The sequence below is a fragment of the Echeneis naucrates genome, chromosome 18 (genome assembly GCF_900963305.1).
Source record: "Echeneis naucrates chromosome 18, fEcheNa1.1, whole genome shotgun sequence".
NCBI lineage: Eukaryota > Metazoa > Chordata > Actinopteri > Carangiformes > Echeneidae > Echeneis > Echeneis naucrates.
In genome coordinates this window covers 5,356,574-5,380,634 of record NC_042528.1, presented here as the reverse complement: position 1 = coordinate 5,380,634, position 24,061 = coordinate 5,356,574, and the positions used below count along the sequence as shown (strand labels likewise).

At 41.6% G+C, this 24,061-nt stretch overlaps 2 protein-coding genes across 3 annotated transcripts; one reads left to right on the top strand and one right to left on the bottom strand.

Moving 5' to 3' along the window:
- The first annotated feature begins 401 nt into the window (after positions 1 to 401).
- Positions 402 to 5,831, top strand: slc16a13 (solute carrier family 16 member 13). 2 transcript variants are annotated; one of them, XM_029525836.1, is made up of 7 exons: positions 402 to 571; positions 804 to 958; positions 3,003 to 3,245; positions 3,593 to 3,736; positions 3,820 to 4,076; positions 4,180 to 4,711; positions 4,866 to 5,830. In XM_029525836.1, exons 3-7 carry the CDS (start codon positions 3,017 to 3,019, stop codon positions 5,090 to 5,092), a joined length of 1,389 nt encoding a protein of 462 aa, XP_029381696.1. In that variant the 5' UTR covers positions 402 to 571; positions 804 to 958; positions 3,003 to 3,016; the 3' UTR covers positions 5,093 to 5,830. The 2 variants fall into 2 exon arrangements, with proteins under 2 accessions (XP_029381696.1, XP_029381697.1); XM_029525837.1 differs by lacking the exons at positions 402 to 571; positions 804 to 958 and having other exon boundaries at positions 974 to 3,245; positions 4,866 to 5,831.
- Positions 5,832 to 6,164: 333 nt separating this feature from the next.
- Positions 6,165 to 22,551, bottom strand: acap1 (ArfGAP with coiled-coil, ankyrin repeat and PH domains 1). The gene is made up of 23 exons (XM_029525835.1): positions 21,891 to 22,551; positions 19,861 to 19,918; positions 17,678 to 17,797; positions 17,431 to 17,484; positions 17,225 to 17,283; positions 16,270 to 16,453; positions 15,948 to 15,992; positions 15,653 to 15,748; positions 14,047 to 14,121; positions 13,625 to 13,737; positions 13,385 to 13,436; positions 13,126 to 13,226; positions 12,886 to 12,997; positions 12,561 to 12,772; positions 12,409 to 12,478; positions 12,146 to 12,240; positions 10,699 to 10,892; positions 10,354 to 10,404; positions 9,987 to 10,162; positions 9,523 to 9,632; positions 8,545 to 8,655; positions 8,395 to 8,456; positions 6,165 to 6,891 (listed from the first exon to the last, which is right to left on the bottom strand). The coding sequence occupies exons 1-23, from the start codon at positions 21,941 to 21,943 to the stop codon at positions 6,794 to 6,796; spliced, it is 2,301 nt and encodes a 766-aa protein (XP_029381695.1). The 5' UTR covers positions 21,944 to 22,551; the 3' UTR covers positions 6,165 to 6,793.
- Positions 22,552 to 24,061: the final 1,510 nt, after the last annotated feature.

The following is a 24,061-nucleotide window of genomic DNA, read 5'->3' as shown; positions in this document are numbered from 1 at the left end:
AGGTTCATTTTCAAATAGCTGAGCAGGCTGGTAGAACTTGACTTGTTGTACGATCACCGTGGTTTTTTAAAACATGCATGTTTACGTGCGCACCAAAAACCTGTCTGACGCGTCAGAGTAGTTCATGGATAACTTTTATTTGTCTATTTCACTTTGTAAACTTGCAACTTGCCTGTCCCGTCCCTGCAGGTTGGCAGGGTTGGATCCTTAGGTATGTGGCATATCTGTTTTCATGAGCCTTCCATTGGCTCACTGCAGTTGAAGGTGGAAATGAACAGCCATGAGATTTCTATCAATAAAAGCATGCATATATAGATATACAAAAAGAATGTCATAAGAAAATATTAAGAATAATACATTTGAATAAAAAGAAGAAAACTCCACAAATACTTGTAGATGTTTGAGTTATTATTATCCAGTCCCATGTGCGCGTGACCATGGAGCTCGCGCATGCTTCCGGTTGAACTTAGCACTTTATTTCTGCGGGGAAGGCGCTTCACGTCCGGCAGCTCCTACCCGGTGAAGCCGCTGCCGATGGATCATGAGCCGACACACCGACCCGGGGCTGACGGTGAGTGGAGTCCGCACCGGGGTCGGAGTCTGCCGGTCTGGACTTTCACTTGGTCCCAACATGTGAATGAGTTCAGCTCGCACAGAAACTTAACCGGCCTCACTCACGCGCTTTCAGTAAAATACTCATTATAGAGAGAATCAGACTAAATTGTTGTGACCTACATTTGAGTTGTTGACTTATTATCGTGATAGACTCAGTCATATATTTCATTTTTGTTTTGTTTTCACAGCGTCCCCCTCAGGGTAGCAGCCAGTGCGCATGCGCCTTCTGGAGCGACGTCGATTCGCTGGAACTCGCAGCACAGTTTCCGGTGCGCGTTCACGATAGTCAGCTTATCCATGAGGTTCGGCTGTAATAAATTCACATGAGTGAAGGTCTATCCAGGTGAGTGGTCAATCCTACTGCTTTTGAAACAGTCGTTGATTCGCCAATGAACTGAAACATAATGACCTGTTTAGTTCATTAGTTAATTTATTGAGAATTTAAACGTTGTGGAAAGGTTACAGTTTTACTGAAAAACTGCTTAGACTAACTTATTTATGAATGACAGAATTTCGCTGGAATTTTTTAGGTCTCTTTAATAACTCAATGGGTTTGGGCTAGACCTTTGACCTCTTTATGTGAAGTACCACTACTATGATTTGGTGCTACATAGATAAATTTGATTTGAATTGCCCACATGACCACATTTATTCAATTTTTTTTTTTTTTTTTGGCGTCTGTGTGCAAGTACACTGACGTGAATGAAACATTGCCATAGCTTAAATTAACAACTGCCTTGATATCTCCACTGTATCGGTCTGATAAATGTCCTAATTGGAGGTTTCTGTATTGGAATGGGTGACAAAACACACTTCACCATCTTCAACTTAAGTGGTGAGGAGTTAGCTGCAGTTCCCGTATTGGTTTCTCAGAAAACAAAGATTTTCAGAGCATATGATAAACTGAATATGAAACATCACGTTCCACTGAAATTTGGTGTTAGAGAAGCTCCTTCATTTCTCGTGCTGTAACATTTTGGTTTCGCAATCAGCAGTCACGTTATTAACTGCACAGCCCACACAAATTTAGATATATACGCAATCTGGTATCAAACTTTTTTTTTTTTTTTACTACTAGTTTTTCTGATTGATGCACATCAAATTTAGAGAGCATGTTCATTCTTGTAGCATTGAGCAGGGTGACATTTCTCAGGAAAGGATTGGTTCACTGCTGTGCAAGCTACGAAGCAAACTTATGAAATAAAGAAATGGACAGGAATATTCTGTTCAATGAGCAGTGCAAGTAATCTTAGTTATTATTTTAACTTTACATAAATAACTGGGGCTCCAGCTCCCCCCGCAACTCGGAAACGGAAAAGCGGTAGAAGATGGATGAGATGGATTAATACCTAGTAATGAAAAATGAATTGTAAATGTTATAACTGCTTACAGTATGATACAATCTTTTTTTACTTTTTGCAGTGAAGTTTTTGACACTTCAACCACGACCACCAAAGTTAGCCAAAGTGGGAATAAGGCTCACAGAGTTGTTACTTTGTTACTTCTTAGAAACCAGCAAATGCATGTGAGTGGATGGATAAATGAGCCGTGCATTAGATTTCTCTTTTATTAGCCCAAATCCGTATGTCAACAGACTGACGAATCTAGCAAACCATAACCTGAGATATTTAGTCTTGTGATACTTTTAGATGTCATCATCAAACCAAATACAGAAGCTTTTGCTGTGGGGAAGGGCACATCTGCTGAAAATCCCTAAAGATTTGTGCTAACACTGTTCATTCACTCCCACCAACCTTCATTTCTTCCTCCAATATCAGTGACCTTCTGATCCCAGTAACACTTCTCTAACTTAGAGTACACAGCTGTCACACCGTACGAATTCCCAGTTAACTGAAACACATAAAAATGCTAACGGACCTCATAAATCATTAATTAACCTTGTGTCAAAGGCTGAAAGACAGATGTGTGCTTGCTTAGTGAACTACATGTGACAAATTCTGCACAATGTGGTTATCCTCATATGTGAAAAGAAGCATATTGTGTCATTACTGGATTGAATTCTACGTTCATACAGAGGACTTTGACAATGTGAACTGACCAGTGACGAGAAACCTTCAGCAGAAAACTGCGGAAGTAACTCTGGTCATGTATCCCTGTTTTCTGTGGCATTGCCTGTTCTAAGGCAAAAAAAAGTGTAGTGAAAGTTGACTACTTTTTTTTTTCCTCTATCAGTAGTTATCCATGCACTCTCACAAGAGTCACACTTATATGACACCACCAGGAAACGTATTGGCCTGTGTGAAGTTAATGACGGTGGCTTTTGGCAGCCATTGAGGGGCTCTAAGAGCACTATTGCTAAAGGTGATCTCACTCTCTGCTGGTCTACTCCACCTTCCACCGGCCTGGATTTTACGTTACCTTCACAGGTCCTGTCTCAGACATGACTGACCACAAGCCCAAAGCAGAGAGCAGGAGCGATGAGGCTAAGGGCCAAGATAAAGCCTGGGGCTGGGTGCTGGTCGCCGCTTTGTTCATCAGTACAAGCCTTGTGTTCGGCCTGATGCGGAGCCTGGGGGTCTTCTTTGTGGAGTTTGTCCACTACTTTGAGGAAAGCGCTCAGGCCATCTCCTGGATCTCTTCAACGGGCCTGGCAGCGCAGCAGTTCTTTAGTGAGTACAAAAGAGTTTGTGCAAACAGAGTCACACTCTGAAGTCAGACTTTATTTTTTTTTATTCCAGGGTGGATTACAAACCTGGTAAAGTGCAGCGCAGCCATAAAACATGGACTGTGTCACCCAGTATCAATGTCATTTGCTTTTGTTAGAGCCAAAATAAGCTCATACAGTTATATATGACGGCAACTTTATTGCCACTCCTGGTGAAACAAGCAGAGAGCTCGTCATTAGGGATGAAAATGTCACAGGCTCAGTACAACAATGAGCATCAACAGAAGACTAAAGCAAAACTCACTGTATTTTGTGGGTTTGCTGCAATTGTTTATTTGTGTCTTTCTGCAGGTCCTCTGGGCGCAGCACTGTGTAATGCCTATGATACCCGGGCTGTGGTGATGACGGGGGGCTTTCTCGCTGGACTCGGTCTCATACTTGCCTCACAGGCTACCTGCCTTGTCCATCTCTACCTCACCATGGGGGTCATTTCAGGTTAACTATTTTAAAGTCTGACACCAACAACGTCTTTCGTTTAGAATAAATCAACCTCCCACCTTCCCTCTGTTATCCTCCAGGTTTAGGCTGGGGGCTCATCTTCACTCCCATGGTGGCCACTGTTATGGCTAACTTCACACAGCGGCGCACTCTGGCCTTGGGAGTGGCGTTCTCCAGCATTGGCATCTCCTCCTTTGCTTTCAACCCGCTCTTCCAGCTTCTGGTGGAGATATACACTTGGCGCGGGGCCCTGTTAATTCTGGGGGCCCTCAGCCTCAACATTGTGGCCTGCGGGGCTCTCGTCCGTCCACAGAAACGTGTCAAAGTCAAACAAAAGGTCACTGCTCACATTTCAAAATCTTTCAGTAATCACATAACTCTGATCATGTGCTCAGGATTTATAGTTTGGTTATGATTTCCTCACTTTTTTTAAACCCCAGACGGATTCAGAGGGCAGGACGTCATGTGCTGCCATGCTGCAGCGAGTCTCCTCCTACTTGGAGCTGCCGCTGCTCTTGGAGAGGCCATATCTCACCTACACCGCAGCCATCACTCTAATTAACGTCGGCTACTTTGTTCCGTATTTCCACCTGGTGGCCCACAGCCGCCAAGTCGGCTTCTCAGAGTACCAGTCTGCTTTTGTCATGTCTGCTGCTGGAGCCACAGACATCCTGGGCCGCGTAGCATCGGGCTGGTTTGCCGACCTGGGACACTTCCGTCTGATCCACCTGCTGAGTTTATGGACAACTCTGGCGGGAACGTTCATAATTCTGCTGCCAGTGAGCTCTTTGTCTGGCTCTTATGCTGCACTGATGGTCATCAGCCTGCTCTATGGCTTCTGCTCCGGAGCTTTGACCTCTTTGGTTTTTGCGGTGGTGCCCTTGATTGTGGGTGTCAAGCGGATGATGGGTGGCCTGGGGCTGCTGCAGCTCATCGAGAGTGGTGCAGGACTGCTGGGGACACCTCTGTCAGGTAGGAACACACTGAGAGCCAGAGGGATCAAGTCTTAAAGGAGTTACAGGATTTTACAGGCTTTCTTTGCAGCCTCATGAAAAATGTTATTTCCTACACTTGCCACACAACGTTTGCTTTACCGTATTTATTTTATTGTCTCTCTTGCCCAAAGGGTTTCTGAAGGACGTCACGGGTAACTATATGGCCTCGTTCATGGTAGCTGGCAGTTTCCCCATCCTTGGTACGTTGACCTTGGCCACTCTTCCTCACTACTTCTCATGCACAGAACCATCAACTTTCCAAAGATGCGCACATGATGACAAAGATAAAAATCTACATTCAGAGTTGGAACAGATCAGTAGTTCACCTTCTGATGCAAATCTTGGAGGAGCTCGGTAATGGATGGATTTGCTCTTGCATATCTTAACATTATATATTTAGTTAGTGCTTAAATATTGCCATATTCACTGTGAAGGGACAATGTGAGGAATACCACTGAGTTTGCACGTAACTGACTTGACTTCAGAAATGGAGATGGATCTGTTGAATTTTATTGCTGACTTATTCCGCACTGCTCATAGTTAACACTGATTTGTTCAGAGCACACCAATATTTCCAAAAGTGCCATAGACCAGCTCTTCTTCTCTGCCTAGGGAGTTTCCCTTCCCATATTTGCTGTGCAGAAACAATAGACTGTTATTTTCTCAAGTGTGTTTTTTGGTGGCACATGACTGAGCATAACAACTTTACACTTCAAAATAAGAACAGCTGACTCAGCTTTTGGAGGCAAGCCATGACTGGGTCATTATGACCTGCCGGTTAGTAGCCTGCTCTTATCGCGGCTCTCTCAGTGCAAAAAAAAACTAAGCCAGGCCATACTTCATCCTGCTGGCAGCTATTGAGCATTGGAGCTTCAGTAATTGTTGACTTTACCCTCAAATCAAAACTCATAAATGTTATCTTGGCCTTGTTTTGATTAAAAAACATTTTATTTTTTGTTAATGGACTGTCTTCACTTTGAGTTATTTTTCATGTGTCTCCTGTTTTCGGTGATAATATCAATAACCAGCCACAGAAGCTCATCATAAAATAATGGCTCCCTCTTCTGGGGATTTCTACAATCACATCTAAACTGTGACTGTTCCTAATCTGTCCAATCAACTGTTTAGTTAATGAATTGCAAAAAAAAATAAAATAAAATCAAAGACAGTGACATTCGATAACCTTAAAGGAATGTTGCAAAAACAATGTTCAAGAAAGATTACTAAAGGTTGCAAAAAATTTAACTTAAACATCAACTAAATTGTATGAATGTGTTAATGAAATGAAATGAAAAGTGACCATTTTCAGCTGAGCATATACAACTAACTTGTCTCTTACAACATAAAACAGGAAGAAGATAAGAATAACAATTATATTGAGAGTGTGTCAAGAGTATTTAAGGCCTTTAATACTGAAACTCACCTCATCATAAATTTTGTATCGTGTTTTATTGGATCCTGATACAAATTTAAAGTACCTCAAAGAATAGATTTGAAACACTGTGTGAAAATGTTCCAGTAGTAAAAAAACAAAACAAAAACAACTCAACTGATGTTAGATTTCATTTTTTTTTTTTGCCAAAAATATATCCATTTCCAACTGACATCTTTATTTTCATGTACCAGGTCAGTGAAAATGTCTGGGGAAGATAAAAACAGCCCCCTTTTAGGTAAAAAAAAAAAAAAAAAAAGAAACATAAAAATAAAAAACAATAGATTTGCTGGATTTAATTAGGAAATCTTGGCAGAGTGATGGCGTTACCCTCTGCTAGACATAAAGACACCCCATGCTGGTCTCATAAAACTGTTCCAGTGTTTCCACTTGGACACAATTGTTCTGCTCTGACGTGTTTTCACAAAGAATTCACTGTGGGGAGCGTTCATCCCTCTGAAGTCAACACCAGCTGATCTATGACTTAACATGTGGCAGGTAGCCAGAGAAAGTGTGTGTGTGTGTGTGTGCGTGTGAGAAGAGAGAGTTGATTACTAGGATATATGTGTTTCTAAGTATGTCTGGCTGAAGTGTGAAATGTAGCACAACAGTTAGAGGAGCGGCTGGTTAAGATTTGGGGTCTGCACTGCGCCGTTTGAGTTTCTCTGGGTTGTTGGACGCCATGTGTGAAAAGTCTCTGAAGATGTCCTGGTAGGTTTCATCACCTGGAAAAGACCACAGAAAAAGACATGAGTCTTGAAGCCTGACATTTTCTGACATTCTTAAAAGCTGTTGATTTTCATAGCCCACTCTCACATTAATACTATTGTCCTTGCTTAATTTGCGGCTCAGTGTCCCTTTCTCTCTGGACACATCCTTTATTTTAATGAGGCACAGATGTGTTTGAAACAACATCTTTCCTCAAGAGTTACAGTTTTCACAGCGACATGTTCAATTTTAATGACTAACTCCTAACTATTTCCTGAGCACATTTAGCTGAAGCCCTAAAGCGACGAGCATGCAACTGGACAAACAAACACACATGGGGGCATGCACATGCACTTTACCTCTTAGGTTTCAGTAGGTGGCACACTGCACAAGCAGTTGAGACCAGCTTGACATCTCAGCAGGCAGAAGGCAAAGGCACATGAGTGCACACAACAAAGACACACAACAATAAAGCACAGCACGTCAAATACTGACCAGCAGTCATTTCAGGCAGACAAAGGCTTCACATTTCCATTCATTCATCAGTGGAAAACTGAATACAGTTCACACTGGAAACTTCACAAAAGCCTTGAGGACATTCATGAAAAGAATGGACTTTGCAGCTTGAAAAGGAGCTTGGTGACAAAATGCAAAGAAAACCCACTGTTGACCTTAAGCTCAAAGCTACAGCATAGAATTTTTTCAGATCATATATACAAACAGTTTAAAAGCTCAAACTGCGTCACTATTCACAGAATAGCAGGAGAAATTTGTCCTAGAGAACCAAACCCAACTCTGAATTCACCTTACAAAACTGGAAATAAAAGCCCGAAAGAAATTAGGATATAAAAGAGGACATCTGATGAAGTCAGCACATGTACATGGTGTTTGTCAAAATAATACATATTTACAATATCTAAAAAAAAATAATAATAATAAAAAAAAAAAAACAGTCTGACATAAGTGTATTATATATACACATTTCCTTGAACCCCAGTTACATAACAGCAACATCGGAAGCACCCACATGAGACTCTATTGACGAGCTATTTGGAGATTTTGTGCGTTTCAAAGTGCAGGATGATGTGTAATTCAAAGTGCATGTGGACTCGGGGATGAATGTTTCACAGTGACTGTCACTGGGCGAAAAATCCGTTTTCTTTTATGCCCTGTGTACTTCATACTGTCGTACCCAGTGATCTGGCTTTTTCTCGGGCTAAAAGACCTGGAAATTATGATTTCTGAGTGAATGCATATTTAATTTAAGACATGAGTAGCACCGATGATTAGATCGGCAATACTTCATAAAAACATTTTGAAAATGTTCCTTTACTTTTTAGCTTACGCCTAAAAACAAGCCCAAACCAGGACTGACTTTAATCCCCACTAATCATTCTGCTGCCCTCCCAGAGCCCAGCCACTTATATGGTTCTTTATAGCCTGCAGACTCTTCCTGGTGTGGGCCAGCCCACCTCCACTCCCGCCCAATATCCACCCAGATCCCTGACCCCCTGAGAGACCTGATTGGCCAAATGCTCCGTCCATCTCCCGCATCTCCTTGTTCATTTTGGCAATCCGCAGCCTGAAAGAGACACAAGCAGTTAGAGGAGCCTCTGTTGTTAACCGTTTCCACGTCAAAGCAGAGATTTCTCTTCACGAAAACCACTCACAAAGTCACGATGTCGGCGTTGGCATTGTCCACAGCGATTGTGATTGGGTCTTTCTGGTTCTTGTCTCTGGCGTTGTAGTCCGCGCCTCGCTTCAGGAACAGACACACCAACCTGGGGAAAGAATGCAAACACATTAAATGCCAAGCAATCTCAGTAAATAGTCAAAACAACACAATGTGCATGCTGTGTCATTTGCTGATGCGTGAATATTGCATTTCTTGCAATTGAGTTGTCTCGGTCAGTACTGTTTCTTTTTTTTCTTGAATGCACAGTCATGTTCAAAGCATGTTTTCCACCTCAGCAGCACTGAGCACTCTGAGAAGGTCAGAGTAGATTGGAGCCAGATTTAGCCATAACCTTCTGATAACAAATCAAATCCTCGACTCTGTTACCTACGCTCATTAAAGATTTGGAGAAATGTTGCTGTAAAAATTACAAAGAATGCCGCTTTGAAATGAAACTGATACAGCATAAATCGTGAACTTCTCAGTTCTGCCGTGCTTTAAGAGAAAGAATAGATTAGAAAGCTCAATTAAAAGTCTCAAATTAGTGCATGTGAGCTCTGTAAGAGCTTCTTTTAACTCACCACCATATACACAGATGTATATCGTCTGGTAAAACAGGGTGAATCTCTTTCACACTGTTAGTGGCTTTGGGCACTAATAAAGTAATCTGTTTATTTGCCTGGACTCATGTTTCTGTCTGATAAACCAAACTGTCTCTGAGCTTAAGAGATAAAAATGTTGTTCACATTGGATGAGTAATTTTGTTTTGACTTATTTTCAGGTATGTGATTATCCCTCATTCTCAGTCTGATGAGCCTCCTGAATTACATGTTTTGTGAATTGAACCGAAACATTCACTTTTTGTTGTTGTTCACTTGCACCTGAGGAGCCTCCTCTGACTTTAGTGTTTCTTCAGTTTTAAATGTGAATTTAACACGACACGTATGTCTGTGAGTGTGTCCACCCGTCGTACCCCGTGTGACCCAGGATGGTGGCGTGGTGCAGCGGCCCTCTCCCGTTGCTGTCCACCTGGTTGACGTTGGCACCATTCTGCAGCAGGAACTCACAGGCAGCCAGAGCGTTCTGGTCCAAACACGAGCACAGAGACGATAATTGGATTTCTATTCACACAAAACCTACAAGATGCTTTCTAAACATCTTCTTACCATCATCTTATCCAAACAAATCAACACGAAGAGACCGCAATGATAAAACTCTCTTAGTGGCACTCAACCAACATCAACAGAATTCATCTTCTGGAGACGTTAAATATTCACAACAAATGTCATATTTTGTTGTCAATTTTGTAAGAAAGCTTTTCATGCACATTGACGTTAAAGCAAAGACTGGCCTGCAGCTGTTACTGGTGAAAAGGTCACGGGGTGGCACTCTGCATACTATAAATACTCTCGTAATATCTGATGTGCTCTGGCTCACCGCTGTGACGGCTTGTATCAGCGGAGTGCTGGTCTCCTCAGCCATATTGACCCAGTTGACATCTGCGCCATGAGCCAGAGCGTCAGCCATGACAGGGAAGTTCTGCAGCGCAGCTGATCGGTATAATAACGCACCAGGGTGAAGTGTGCTTAGATCCTCTTCCTCCTCTGCTACATCTGAGGGAGGAAGACAGTTAATTTTTCTTCTTTTCAAAAGGAAAATTATATTAAAGCCCATATTGCAGCCTTTTTTAACATTTATTCTCCTTTTACAACATAGTTTGATACTTTTAATGACATTCTATGTTTACAGGCCATAATAAGCACCTTTCCCCAGTGCATTATTGCATGTGTGTGTTTTATCTTACCTTTGTAAGAGCTTGTATTGTTCTTTTGGACAAGGTCACTGGGGCTCAGCCCTGAGGAAAGAGAGCAAGAGAGATTGTGCGTGTTTAGGAGAGAGAGCCATGATTACTGGTTTATTCTGCTGACTGCTGCAACAACCGCAAACACAGCCACACACACACACAAATACAGCTGATGGACTTTCAGCTTTTGCTGGATCACCAAGTTTGGGTGTGAGTGCCTGTGTGTTCCTGTTTTGTTATCATCAGCAGGTTTAAGTGAGTGAACAACTAGACAACCGGCTGAGTTATGAAATTTTGAACAGGGTTTCTAGCTCTCTCTCGTCTTTCCTGTCTTCCAAGGTTCACCTGTGACCCGAGGCAGAGTGGCTCGGTTTGGTTTGGGTTTGAGGGGCGGCCGCTTGATGGTCTGGTCCTGGGTCCCTGAACGGTTCCTCCTGGCGCTGGACCGCCTCAGCGGGGGGTTTCGTCCCGTCTCTGGCAGCTTGTGGATGAACTTCTTTTCAACATACTTTGATCGAATCCATGACTCTTTGTCTCCCCTGAGTTACAGGAATGACAGAGAGAGAGAGAAATGTATGCAAATTACTGATGACGGCACATTTCTCCAGAAACCTGTCACATCCTAAAGGACACTGTTTGTCAGAGTGCTTCTGAAGCCACTTGCTCTTGGTTTGACTCCATAACCCGCTTAAACAGCTGTGCATCATAAAAGCTGAACAGATGCCTCATAAGCAATTGGTGGTTTTCAATTTAGTGATTAATTAGGTAAAAATATTTACGGCATTCTTTTATCCCAGCACAAACTTTATAGAGCTTAAAATACATCCAAGTCCATATTTATCAGTATTTGTCCTGTCCTTATGTGTCGAAAAAAAAAACAAAACAAAACAAAACAAAACAAAACATTAACAGCGCAAAAAAATTCACATTTGAGCATGGCGCTAAAACTACCAAACAAGGACAAATGACAAGACTTCAAGCTCATGCTGCAGAAAGCATGCATCCGGACATTTTCGTCACAATGTTAACCATCTGTACCTGGGGCACTTCCTGTCTGCTGTGACACAAGAGAGGAGAGAAGAGGAAGTCAAAAAATAAGTCGAAAGAGAGTTGTTGGCTGCTGCTCCAATCATTTGGAAACCACACAGATCTTTGCAGAGAGAGCTTTTTCTTCTTTTTTTTTTTTTTTAAGTCGGCCATGGAGTCACTGAGTCGTGCAGAGTTGAAACGGTCTGCTCACGATATGCCGTGCAGAGCCACATTCATGTGACGCAGGAAGGGATGATGAGCGTGTTGTAACAGCATCGTAAATTACACTGAATCAATCGAAAAATACTTTTTTATAGTACAAGTTTATTTTATATGAAATAAATACCTCATTATATGTTGGATCATTCATAATTAAATTAATCATTTATGTGTGTAATTTAACACATTATTTCCGTTTGTTTTCAACATTAGGATTTCATTTCCTAGGACAGCAGATTTGAGTTTTCAATTCATTGTCATCTTTTCCTTGAGACTGGTATTGGTCAAACCACCATGTTTTTTTTTTTTTTTTTACAACTGTGGTCTGCCATACTGGGGAGACCATCACATCGGATTTAGCACTTGTTCTCTTCACAACATCATTGTGATGTGCACTTCTTTCACCGAGGCCTGACAACCCTACTGCTAATATTTCAACTGCAATTAGCATTTGGATGAAATAAATTGTAAATTCAGGCATTGTGCATGGAAACACTAAGTCTGTCTCTCATGCTTGACATTGGAGAGTATTAATTATTGTTACCTGGGACTGGAGGGATGTGGCTTCTTGATGGTGATCTCATCAATCCGGGCCTCATAGATTCTATTGATCACTGTGTTTCCTAGTTCACACATCAACTACAGAAACAGAAACAAACAAACAAACAAATTATTTATTTCAGTGCAAATGATTCTATTAGAAGAGTTTAGTATCAGCGGGCTGTTACATTGTGCATGGTTATCCACATACTCCAGAAAAGGAAATAATGAGGCTGTGTAGCTGTTGTAGCTAAACAGTTGAATTACCTTAATGAGCTCTGGCTCCCAGGAGTCGAGTGTGAGGGAGCGGACTTTGGAGAAATGGACTCCCAAGCTCCTGTTAGAAGGAAAATTATTCAAGCCAAGTGTGTGTGTGTGAAAGTATTTGTGTGTGTGTGTGTGTGTGTGTGTGTGTATACCTGTGTATCCCCGAGCAGACAATACAAAGCGTAATGCCCAGGTTAATGGAGGCCCAATCAGGACCGGGTTCTCCACAGTCACAGCACTGCCGGTTTCCCGGGATAGCCTGAACCTCCTCCAGAGCCTTGCAGCCCTCGTTCTCCTGATCCGCGCTGCCTCCTCCTCCCCCGCTTGCCAAACTGCTCGTCGACACCGAGCTACAGCGTTGTCTCTAAGAAAAACACACGCACAAATGCAGGAATGTGGAAACATGCAAAGGAACAACTTTTTCTCCTCCTTGTAAAGGTTATAAAAGTGTGTGTGTGTGGAGGTGTGTATTCTCACTGGACTATGTGTGTCCTCTCTGCGCTCCTGAAAAGCTGAAGCGATGCTGTTTTGAACAGCACTGATCCATGCCTGCTGCTGCCTTTCTGAGTCCGCCTGCAACAGACAAGACCTACACACACACACACACACTGATCACCTATTTTCTTACTATGTGATTAATAAAAATAGACAACTTTTCACAAACCCACTTTGCAGGATATACCACCCCTGCAAAACACATTCATGCACATAACTCACTTAGACGGAGACACCACTTCAAAGCAGAATCGTCTCTCGTTATCAGTGCTGGGCTTGACTGTGCAAAGACGCAAATCCTCCACGACAACTGTTGGCTGGTCCTGAGAGTGACACAGACAGGAAAAACATGCAGGTCACACCAAATACGTGTCTATGAGCACATCTGTGTTAGAACAATAAAAATCATTGCTCAATGCCTGGTTAGCATCCTTTAAAGATATCATTCGTTTAAAACTGGTGCCTGTTTTTGAAAGTATACCTTGAATTTCTTTTGATAAACCAGCTGATTTTTCTGGATTGAAAACCAGCGTCTAGAGAGGAGAAAGAAAATGAAAACGCACATAAAGTCAAGGAATTCTTTGTTGCTCAAGCACTGAAAGAAAAGACAAACAGTGGGCACACAGATAGATTACACAACGTAGCTTCCAAACTGCTTTTCATTACAGTGGACTTCAGAGCAATGAAACCAAGTGAGGGAGAAAAGTGAGTGAGCTTGTACCTGCTCCAGGTCTTAAAGGCATTGCTGGCTCTCTTATAGAGATATCCTTCCATGGCAATCCCATTAGCCGCATCAGCATTGAAATCCATGATGGAGTCATCGTAGGACACATCCTAGAAGTATTTCAGAAAGGCAACTTATTATGTGTTGGTGAAATTACAAGGAAGGAACTGGTGGACTTTAGCTTTACAGCAGAATCTTTATCAAGGTTAAGAAATGTAATTTCTTTTTATTTTTATTTTTGGTCTTTATTTGAAAGGACAGCTTGAAGAGTGACAGGAAATTGGAGAGCGAGAGAGCTGGGAATGTTTATTGGGTGCACACGATTCCACTACTCCACCAGCACCCCAAAAATTTAAAATGAATCAGTGGGCTATATCCAAAGGTGCACCTTTAAATGTGAAGCAATCCAAATTGATTACCTTTTTCTTGATTGCAGCATGTCTTTGCTCCATATCCCTCTTCTCTCTGGCTGAGTTTAGGACAAATTGAGTGTGCTGTGGACAGAAAGGAAGAGGTCACCTTCCAGGCGCTGCTACTGAAATGATATATATATATATATTATATTACTGAACTCATATGAATCCTCATAATGCTTTCGAGATGTAAGCATGGAGAGTTTTAAAGAGCTCTTCTGTTTAACTGTTTTAAAAGTTTTATGTTACATTTACTGAACTGCACTTTCAGTCACATCAGCAAATAATTCAGTTCTGAGTCAGTGCTTTGCCGAGAGACGCATCTGTTGGCTGAATACAAACAGAAGGGTAAAAACCAAGATAGAAAAAATTAGAAGAGTCTTAGAAGAGTTTTATTTGTGCCTGATTGTTCTGAGAAGCTGTAAAATCTGTATTGAATTAATTGCATGAACCCTTTTCCGTGAGAAAATCAGAAACGGAGAGAGATCGGCAGGTTTTTTTGGCCGGTTATCACTCCCGCTTTCTCTTCAGGAAACAGGAATTAGGAAGTGTTGAACATCCTGTTCCAAAGTGAGGAACAAACCTTGTGATTTCTCTTGTGAGAAACCTATTTATTCTAGTAGCTTTGCCTGTCTTTTCATCTCATCTGCTGCTTCCCGTCATTTCCTGTTTCTAATTCTTTTCATGGAAAAAACCCTCAATCATAATAATAATCATCATCACCACCGTCATCACTGGTCCAACTTTTTAACTTTTCAGTCCCCCAAAAAAAGGTCAAACCGTCAAATACAAGTAAAACAAGCCCATACATATACACTCAGACACACAGACATGTGAAATATTTCCTGTTGTTGCTCTCTTTTTCCTGTCGCTAGACAAGTGTGATGTCAACTTGTGACTCCTCTGCCTCGCGGCCTGAGAAAGATGCCAAAAGCCGTCTGACGTAGCATAACAACAATTTGGAGTCCAGCAGTAAAGATAGCATGTTTGTTGTACAGAAACATAGTTTTGTTGTATTCAACTTGTTTTACCGATAAGTTTTATATTTCTCAGCCAAAATAAGCATTTCGAGTCCATTTCCTGCCTCACGAACCAGCTGCAAAGGATTTTTTTTATAAATCTACAATCAATTAATCAGATTGTAGCGACTGAGACTGTTTCATTTGAATAATTGCTGGGAGGCACACAAACATTTCACAGGAAACGGCAAAGCTGAGAGAAATATGAAAAGAGAAAGAATTGCGTGCTGCAGAGTTTTTGTTTTTCCATGCTGGTGTATCCCATAATTATCTGAGTGGACCTTGAATTTATCTTGCAATCCATCAGGTGGGTCCAAAATCCCAAGTTGAGAGCTGCAGATGTAAAACTCGGCAGTCTCAGCCAGGTATTATTCTGATCTGTGCATAAACATCTCTTCTACAAGATGAGAGATCACCTACTCTGCTTCTGCGATGTTCATAGCACTTCGCACAACGAGTAACATATTTTTTGCGTAGAGACAGCTTCTGCGCGCGATCATCACGTCGGCACGCAACACAACATGAGCTCGAAGGAAATGATCAATTATCAAGAAAGTAAATCTATATCAGCTGGGCTCTAGACAAGCACTTACCTCTTTGTTCAGCTTTTCTCGATAGTCTTCCAGTTCTGACAGAGACTGATGGCCTATTTGGAAGAACTGGGCCTGGGCCTCCATCAGGGACAGCATCTTAAAGGAAGCACAAGAAAGAATTTGCAAGATTTACTTTCCCTTTCTTTTTTTTTTTCCTCCTCAAACTCAACAAAAACAGATGCATGAAATACATGTACAGGAAAAAAAAACATGTTTAAAGACAGAGAAGCAATATGACAACAAAAAAACAAAACAAAACACAAGATGGACTTAAAATGGGTCAACGTGAACTCACTGCCATCAGAATGTCCATCTTCTTCTTGGCCTCAATGACATTAATCTGAAACAGAAGGAAGACTTGGGTTGGTAAACTTCATGTTTCCATAACCAAAAACTCAGCAGCCAGTGAAACCACAGGGAGCAACAACCACAAGCCTGGAGGAAAGCCCTGAGGTGAACTTGTTATGATCACTGAAAACAACTAAAGACATGTAATTGTGTATTTTTTAGGCTGTTATTTGGGATCCTGCATATTTACACACACAAACAGTAATGAGAGATGAAACGGAATAATTGTGATAAAACAAGCAGATTTTCTTTCATCCATTCTTTCTCACCTCTAGGACGTAGTCCAAGGCTCCAGCACGAAAGGCCCTGCGTGCGTTAAGCAGAGCGTTACTTGCCTCCTCCACTTCATGCTGCTTCCCCCGAGGGGCCTGAGCGTTCCTCACCAGCGCCCCCTCCAGGGTTTCACTGTTGCGCTCAAACTCTTTGCGCACATCTTTAAACCGGCGAACATCTCTGGTGGACAAGAAGGGGGAAAAGAGAGAAATTGAGCTGTTACGGAAATTGCAGTTGAGCTTTCCCCTTTAAAGTTTGTTCTCTTCGGTGCTGCAAGTCTGGACCGAAAAGTGAACTACTGGGACTCTCAGTTTTGAGGGGAGTGGTGAAGGATGCTTTACAAGTCATATCAGATTTAAAAGCTATTTTGAGAGGAAGGTTTGTCTCTGTTTTCCAGAATATCTGTCTGCAGATTTGAATAGCAAGACCCCTAATATTACACAGTTTTCACATTTGACTTTGTTTTTTCTGGATTGTTTCATTTCTACATAAACATTTGGTGTGCTTTTTTAACGGCCACAATATTTTATTGTATAATATTGTGCCAAATTATATTGGCATTGCAACTTTCATCAAGCATTCACAGACTGAGTGTGCGGGAATTGGTGATAAATGCAGCGATGTGATGTGTTTTTTTTTTAAATGCTTTTATTGTTTCATTTCAATAAAGTGTATGTGAAGAAAGCATTTGATTGAAATTGGATGAAATTAGAGACCTGCTAATAGCTCAAGTGTGATTGACTAAAACATTCAGATCGTGCTCTATCGTCGCATCCACACACTGTATCATTTCCACTAAAGACCAAGTATGAGTAGAAGGGAATTTAAGCATCATAAGCCTCAAATATTCTTCTCATACAGTGAAGTAATAGTTAAACAGGGGAGTGACTCAGCCCGAAAAAAGAAATTAAATTAAACAAACAGAAAATGATGCTGAAGCAGCCCACTCACTCTTTCACAAAGTTCTGCAGCTTTGTCTTGACTGACTTCTGTGTGGTCTCAATCACTTCCTAGTAAGAAAAAGGAGACAGAGTGTCATCTACCACAGAGACTCTTGAATGTAAAATGTAACGCCGGGCGCTGCAGCCTTGCTTGACCACATACTGAAGCTGATAAGCATTGTGACTGCAGTGGAAAGCCTAGACAGACACACTCACCCCCTGTGCGTCCAAAATAACATGCAGCTTTTTGGAGAACGTGTCCAAACATTCCTGGAGGGCAGAAATCTTCTATTAGATGCTGCATTTCAGCGTCACTTAACACAGTTGTGCATTTTGGTAATTTAAGAACCCAAATGTCACAGTCTTAGTGGGATACTGACAGTTTAACACCACATAAGAGATAACAGGAGCGTATAAATAGCTTCCTGATGACTGGTACGATATGCTGGTATGCTCCTCTCACCGCCATCATCTTGTCCCCAGAGCACTGGGGTCCCAGCTCCCGCAGGCCGTTTATAAAGCTCTTGCTGGTTTGGCAGTAGACTTTGCCTGCCTCCAGCATGGCCTGGCATTGTTTGACAAGCTGCAGGACACAGATACACAGCACCACAGTCAAATATCACACTCATCCTGGATAGAAGCACTTGAGGTGACTCGCAGCCAGTCATGATCAGTATGAATAATTCACTGATAATGAGGACTTGTTCCAGGAGATCACACATTAAAACAATGAAACAGTCAGAGTGAGAAGCTACTCTAGTTTAGTTGAATCACTGTGAATACTGAATATTAAGACCCAGAGCCAGCACAGGCTGGAATTTAGCCACGTTTGCTGAATATTCAGGTCAAGATTTCTATTTGTTTCATTATAATTTTTTTTTTTTTTCATATGAAGAAATACAAAATGACTGCACATATCGATGCAGAGTAGGCTTACAATAAAATTCCATATTATATTAAGGAATTCACTTTTGAGGCCAAAAAAACAGAAAACACAACACAATGTAAGCATGCCTCCTAAAGTCATTGCTAACATGTTAGCTAACATCCACCAGGCATAGGGCAATGTCAGCTTTTATTTGTTCAGTGGTGCAAACAGGAAAAGTTAACTGAATATTATTATTAGCTCCCCTTGGTCTCCACCAACTCCTGAGGAAAAAAACTGACTGTGACACTGCTTTTAAGGTTACGCTGTCTATTTTGAAAGGGCCAATTACACACCCTTCCTATTGCATATGTTAAACTGACTCATTATGTCATAAAATGGATGCACTCGGCCTGCCATTGGTTAAGGATGCTTATGTTAGCAAACTGTAGATATTGCTCTGTGACTGACATTTCTCAGTCATTACAGTCCACTTCTTGTGCTTTTGTTATGCTACCTTATCCTTAAAGTGCCTCTGTCTTCCTCCAGTCACATTTACCATTTTTTTTTTAATATAACTTAAACATTTATAACATCTCTCGCTACGCTGAGCTCCAGAATCAATTGGAAATAACAGGAGGTGTCAGTATTTTGTCTTATACTGGCATGAGTCAGTATATAACACGTCAGTCACTCTCTTTTAGCCACATCAAGCTAAAACTATTTGACTTTGATACAGCAGCCCTCTGACAAAACCTGCCTTTGATTATAATGTTCAGTTTCTAAAAAGGTTGGCTCATCGGAGGTGTCGTACCAAAGTTAACAGCTGCAAACAGGATAAAAGTTTCAGATAAAAGTTTTACATGCTCAGGGTGAGACGTGCTTAGAAAATATGACAACTTGTTGAAGTTAAACACTTCAGCGGCTCACTAGCTCAACCTAGAACTCGATATATTCTTATAATAGTCAAAATATCTTAAACAAAACTTTGTGGTGAGTGTTATTTTGAATATTTTGAATGCAATTTCTCTCCTAACTAGTCAGTTTTTACATTTCCGTCAACAGGAATAACTTTATTCAAACGTTATGTTTTTATCTGTCGTGAGATCAGACCGTTCACAGCATGATATGTGATTTTAGCTAATCTCACAATAATAACGTCTGGCTCTCATTCAAGTGGGGAAATTCTTCTCACTGTTTCTTGGACAGTAAGGTCAGTGTTCAGCTTTATAATAACAAGAGTGGAGCCAATATAATTAGGTTTTTTTTTTTTTTTTTTTTTTTGCTCAGGAGATAAAATTTGCTTGAGGGGCTTAAACCCAGTTAGTCTAGTTTTTTTAAATGACCCTGCTGAGACACATCATTCAGTCACGACACGTATGAAGGTTTGTAGTGAAACTTAGAAAAGAAAAAAACAAAACAAATACTTTGCTTAGGACTTTATTCTCTTTATGTTCCTGAATTGTCTATTCAGTATATTCAGGGAACAGAAACGCTGCATGTGACCTCTGAATATATTAGATATGAAACTATAACATGGTTGAGCATAAATAAGACAAAAGGGAATATGTCCATTTGTGTCAAAGCAGAACAAGCTGTAGTTCTCTCTGCTGCAGGACAATATGATGGGGAACCCACACCTGGAGTTACTTCCTGCTCCATGCCAGGTAAATGACACTGAAACCACTGCAGCCCACCGCTCACTTCACTGCCTCTTCGGTGTGTGTGTGTGTGTTGGAGAGAAGTAGCAGTGTGTAGGTGTAATGGAGGATGTATCTCACCTTGTCCAAACGCGTCTCAAGTTCGCTCACATCACTTTGGACGACTTCGATATCCGCTCTGAAACAGAAGAATACGCTGTCACACACAGGATCTTTGTTTCAAAGGTCACAATAAATTCACTTTCCTGAGCACAGCAGCGCTAATACTCTAACTGTTGAGCACATATATACACAATAAATACACACATAAATTGATTGCTTGCATTTTTTTTTCTGCTAAAAGATACTGTAGTAGTCATACAACCCTGATTGTGTTGTTGGTTTTATGCTTGAATGAAGCTTACAGCTTTGATTCAGTATTCAGTGCTGTGATTCTGGACGCCACCTTCAAGTCATGTGCATATTTTTATACTAACTTCATTTTAACTTGGCTTGACATATCTGGTATTTTTCGCAACTTTGTGACTTTAAGCAGAGTTTAATTGGGCTTGCCAGCAGACAAAACCTCCAATCTTTATTACTCCGGAGCATCCAATTGTAAAAGTTTGGTTTTGAATACAAAGCTAGCCTCCTTCGGCAGCTTACATCTACACAAAAGTGCCTCAGACGTCTTGTGTGTGGTTAGTTTGTCGGTTATTGCTGTGACAGTCAGTATCTCCTTCTGCCTCTTGTCTCTACACATACCAGCAGCTCAACCATGTGGTTTCCGCTGCCTTCCACCAACAGTACAGAGACACAGAGAAAGAGAGAGATCGAGTAAGAAAAAAAAAAAAAAACTGAGTGGAGCAAGAAGAGAGAGGAGGGCCGAGGAACACAGTAACTGTTTGTGTTTCTGTGTTTGTTCGTGCAGGGATATTTGAATCAACGCCTGATGTCATGCCTTCTTGTAATATGACCAAATGACGAGTCAGCTAAGGAAAGAGGGAAGGATGAAAACAGGCCAGGAAGAGGAGGAGGGTGAAAAGATTCCTTCCTCAAAGAGACGCCTCCTTTTCTTTCCTCCCTTAATTAGTGTCACAGTTTTTGGAGACAGATGGTAACAGAGAAAAATGAAGACAGAGGTGAGGCAGAGTTTCCGCCGTGGCTCTCCCCACAGAAAACACATTTCCTGTCTCTCCTGTTGATCACCTCAGCACATCTCGCCTCACTTCCTGTTGCCCTCCCACCGCGCCGTTACCAAGCAACAGGAAGCAGAACATGTAAGTGGCCGTCCCGCAGTGTCGGTGCCGCTTTCTGTCCTCTGTTCTCCCTCATTCCAGGCTGTTTATCTTGTTTGACTGACTGTGTTTACATGTGTGATAAGTTGGGCCTCCTCTTTGCCACTTTCCCTTTCTGCTGTTCCTTCCCCCTGCTTCTCGGCCCTGACACGACACCTCACCACTGCAGCTGCCACAGCTAAAACTTTCCACCACTTTGCATGCAAGCATCAGGAATTTAAAAAAGGGGCAACAAAGAGAGAGTGAAGCCGGGGCCAGGACTAAAATATACCAAATCAGCCGGAGGAGACGACACAAGCCACTGTGCCTCAGGCAGGATGCCAGAAACTATAAGGGCACACCCAAATACTGTCAAATTCTCTCAAGCTGCTTGCAAAACCAAAAGAGTGGCACTTCCCTTTCACCTACAGTAGAAGCTGATTCTGTGTTGAAAGAGCTCTGATAGACGATGGCTGACGTGCTGTCCTCTCAGTTAGGAACTTTCATGAGCTGAACACAGACAATTGCATCTCTACGACTTTACGCGGTTCTACTTAAATATACTGAATTTCATTGCATTTCCGGGGTAAACACGAGCTGCCTGTGGTCCACTGACACATCAGACCTTATTAGAGATCAGCGTTTTCAGATCTGCCATCTTACATTTCTCATTCCTCTCATTTGACGGCCGAGCCATGACCTGACCTCAGACCCTGAGGGGCTGATGATGTTGAGCATCAGGGCATCAAAATAAAGTCAAAGCTTTTGGGCCACTGAAGCCAAATCACTGGAGACTTTTGAGCATGTTAAAGTGTCGAACATGAAACAGAGAGACTTTAGTGGGATGTCTGTTACTCAGCTGAGTGAGTGAAGTGAAAAGGGTGAAACTCTTACCTGAAGCGTGGGGAGTCTTTCAAACACTCCTCAAAGTCCAGCTTGACTGTCATCCCTCCGTTTGACCACACACACACTGCTGAAACTCTTCAAATCGGCTGGAAAGACTAAAAGTTCTCGGGTTGGACGTCGGCAGCCTGGATCGTCCTTCTTACACCGGTGTCTCTGGTAATCCCGCACATCTCCGTTTATGAATGAACGCAGATGCCAGATTGCTTTATGCCCATCCTGTCCGTCAAATCGAGCTCGAGACAGGATGCGGCTGAGAGCACGAGGCTTGCGATGAAGGAAAAATCTCAGAGTTGTCCGGTAATCCCGGAGGAATCAGACGAAATAAAGAGTCGGCCAGAGGATCGGATGTGAAGTTATTCCCACTGGTCTCTGCTGGAGTGATACTCTGTGTCTCTCTCTCTCTCTCTCTCTCTCTCTCTCCGCTCACAAGGTCCAACCCCCCCTACACACACACACACACACGCACGCACACTACTTCCGGGTTTCGAACTACAGCAGAGTGTGCTTATTTCTATGATAATATTAGTCAATAATAACCTGCAGGGAAGCTGCCTACCCGGTCTCGTCGTGTAGAAATGAGACGTGAATGACCTTTAATTTGATATCAGCTGTCCATGTGGAGACAGTTCGGTCCCTCCAGCTGCTGTTGGTGTATTCCACTCATCCGTGAGCTTCACATGCTCAGGACTGGGTGTGTATTCTTGTCTGACAACATTGGCTGTTTTGTTTTTTCTTGCCCTTTTCTCTTTGGATGCCACTGTCAGACCTCCACTGCAAACAAATACCGCGTATGAAATATTAGGTTAAAGAAAGAAAAGAGTAAACGACAGTAGATGAACTTCTAAATAATAAAAACAATCCAGAATTGTCTGAAGCAGTCTAAATTATATAACAGAATCGAAATAATTTTATTAAAATAAATGTAAAAATTGGTGTGTTAAAATACAAATTAGAAAACTCTTTCAGAGTCTATAAAGTTATAAAATAACAGTTAAAATGTTAAAATATGCTGAAATATAGGGTCAAACTGTGGCTAAGTGTGATATATCAAGTCAAAATTACCCCTTACTTGGTACAAATGTCAAATTCCTCACTTATTTTGTTAAAAAATATCAGATATTACAGTATGAGACACAAAACTCTGAAGCCAACTTTATATTTTTCTCAGGCACTGCGAGCTTTCTATACTTCACAGGTGTCACAAAAACAAACTATTTGAGCCTGTTGGGCAACTGCAAATAAGCAACTACACTTTACTTTATCAGCAGCACAACAAGCTGGTGTAATCAGACAAGACTGAAGCCTGTGGTTGGACAGCCAGACAAAAAACAGACACGTTTAATTACAGTGGGGCAACACGGCTCTTTTTTTTTTCCTTGTTGGAATGCACAACAATAAAGCCCGCAGATCAATGAATGAATGAATGAATGAATCCATCCATCCATCTAATTATCTATTATCTATCTATCTGTCTGATGGTGTGTGCGGCCCCCCCTGCTGATCACACACAGTCACTACGGCCTTAAAGAAATACCTGCTGTGAAAGCAGCATGCCTGATGTGATGTCTGTCTTCCTTTATTTCGCTTCATGTTACATATGAGCCCAGAGCCGTGGTGCCTTCACTGACCTCTGCTGCTCTGACTGTTTCTGTGTCGTCCAGTGAGAGAAAACCTCACATATGTCTTCAGACGTCACGGAAAGGACGTAGGTGGGTCCCTGGTGTTGCTAAGTTGCCTCTTCAAAATAAATAGTCCGGAGATGTTCTCTCTCTGCCATTCAGTGATTCATAGTGTTATTTCACAGAAAAAAAAACAGGTTTAAAAAATGATATTATTAATTCAAGGGGTTGGCAAACAACTTTTTTATGAATTTTAATTTAAAAAAGAAACATGCTTTGCTGTTTCTTTTCCTTCTTCAGCTGTCATTAAACGAGTCCCTTCAAATTATAATGATGATGATGATGATGATGATGATGATGGTAATAATATAAAGAATATATATAAGATATCATATATAATATATATATATTCTTATATATAAAGAAGAAATCAAACGGTTATCGGACGATGTCAAACTTGGCTGGTCGACAGGTTCTTATTTGTCTCTGACAGGAGATCCCCTACGAATCTGTCCAATTGTCAAGTCAGACAATGTTCAC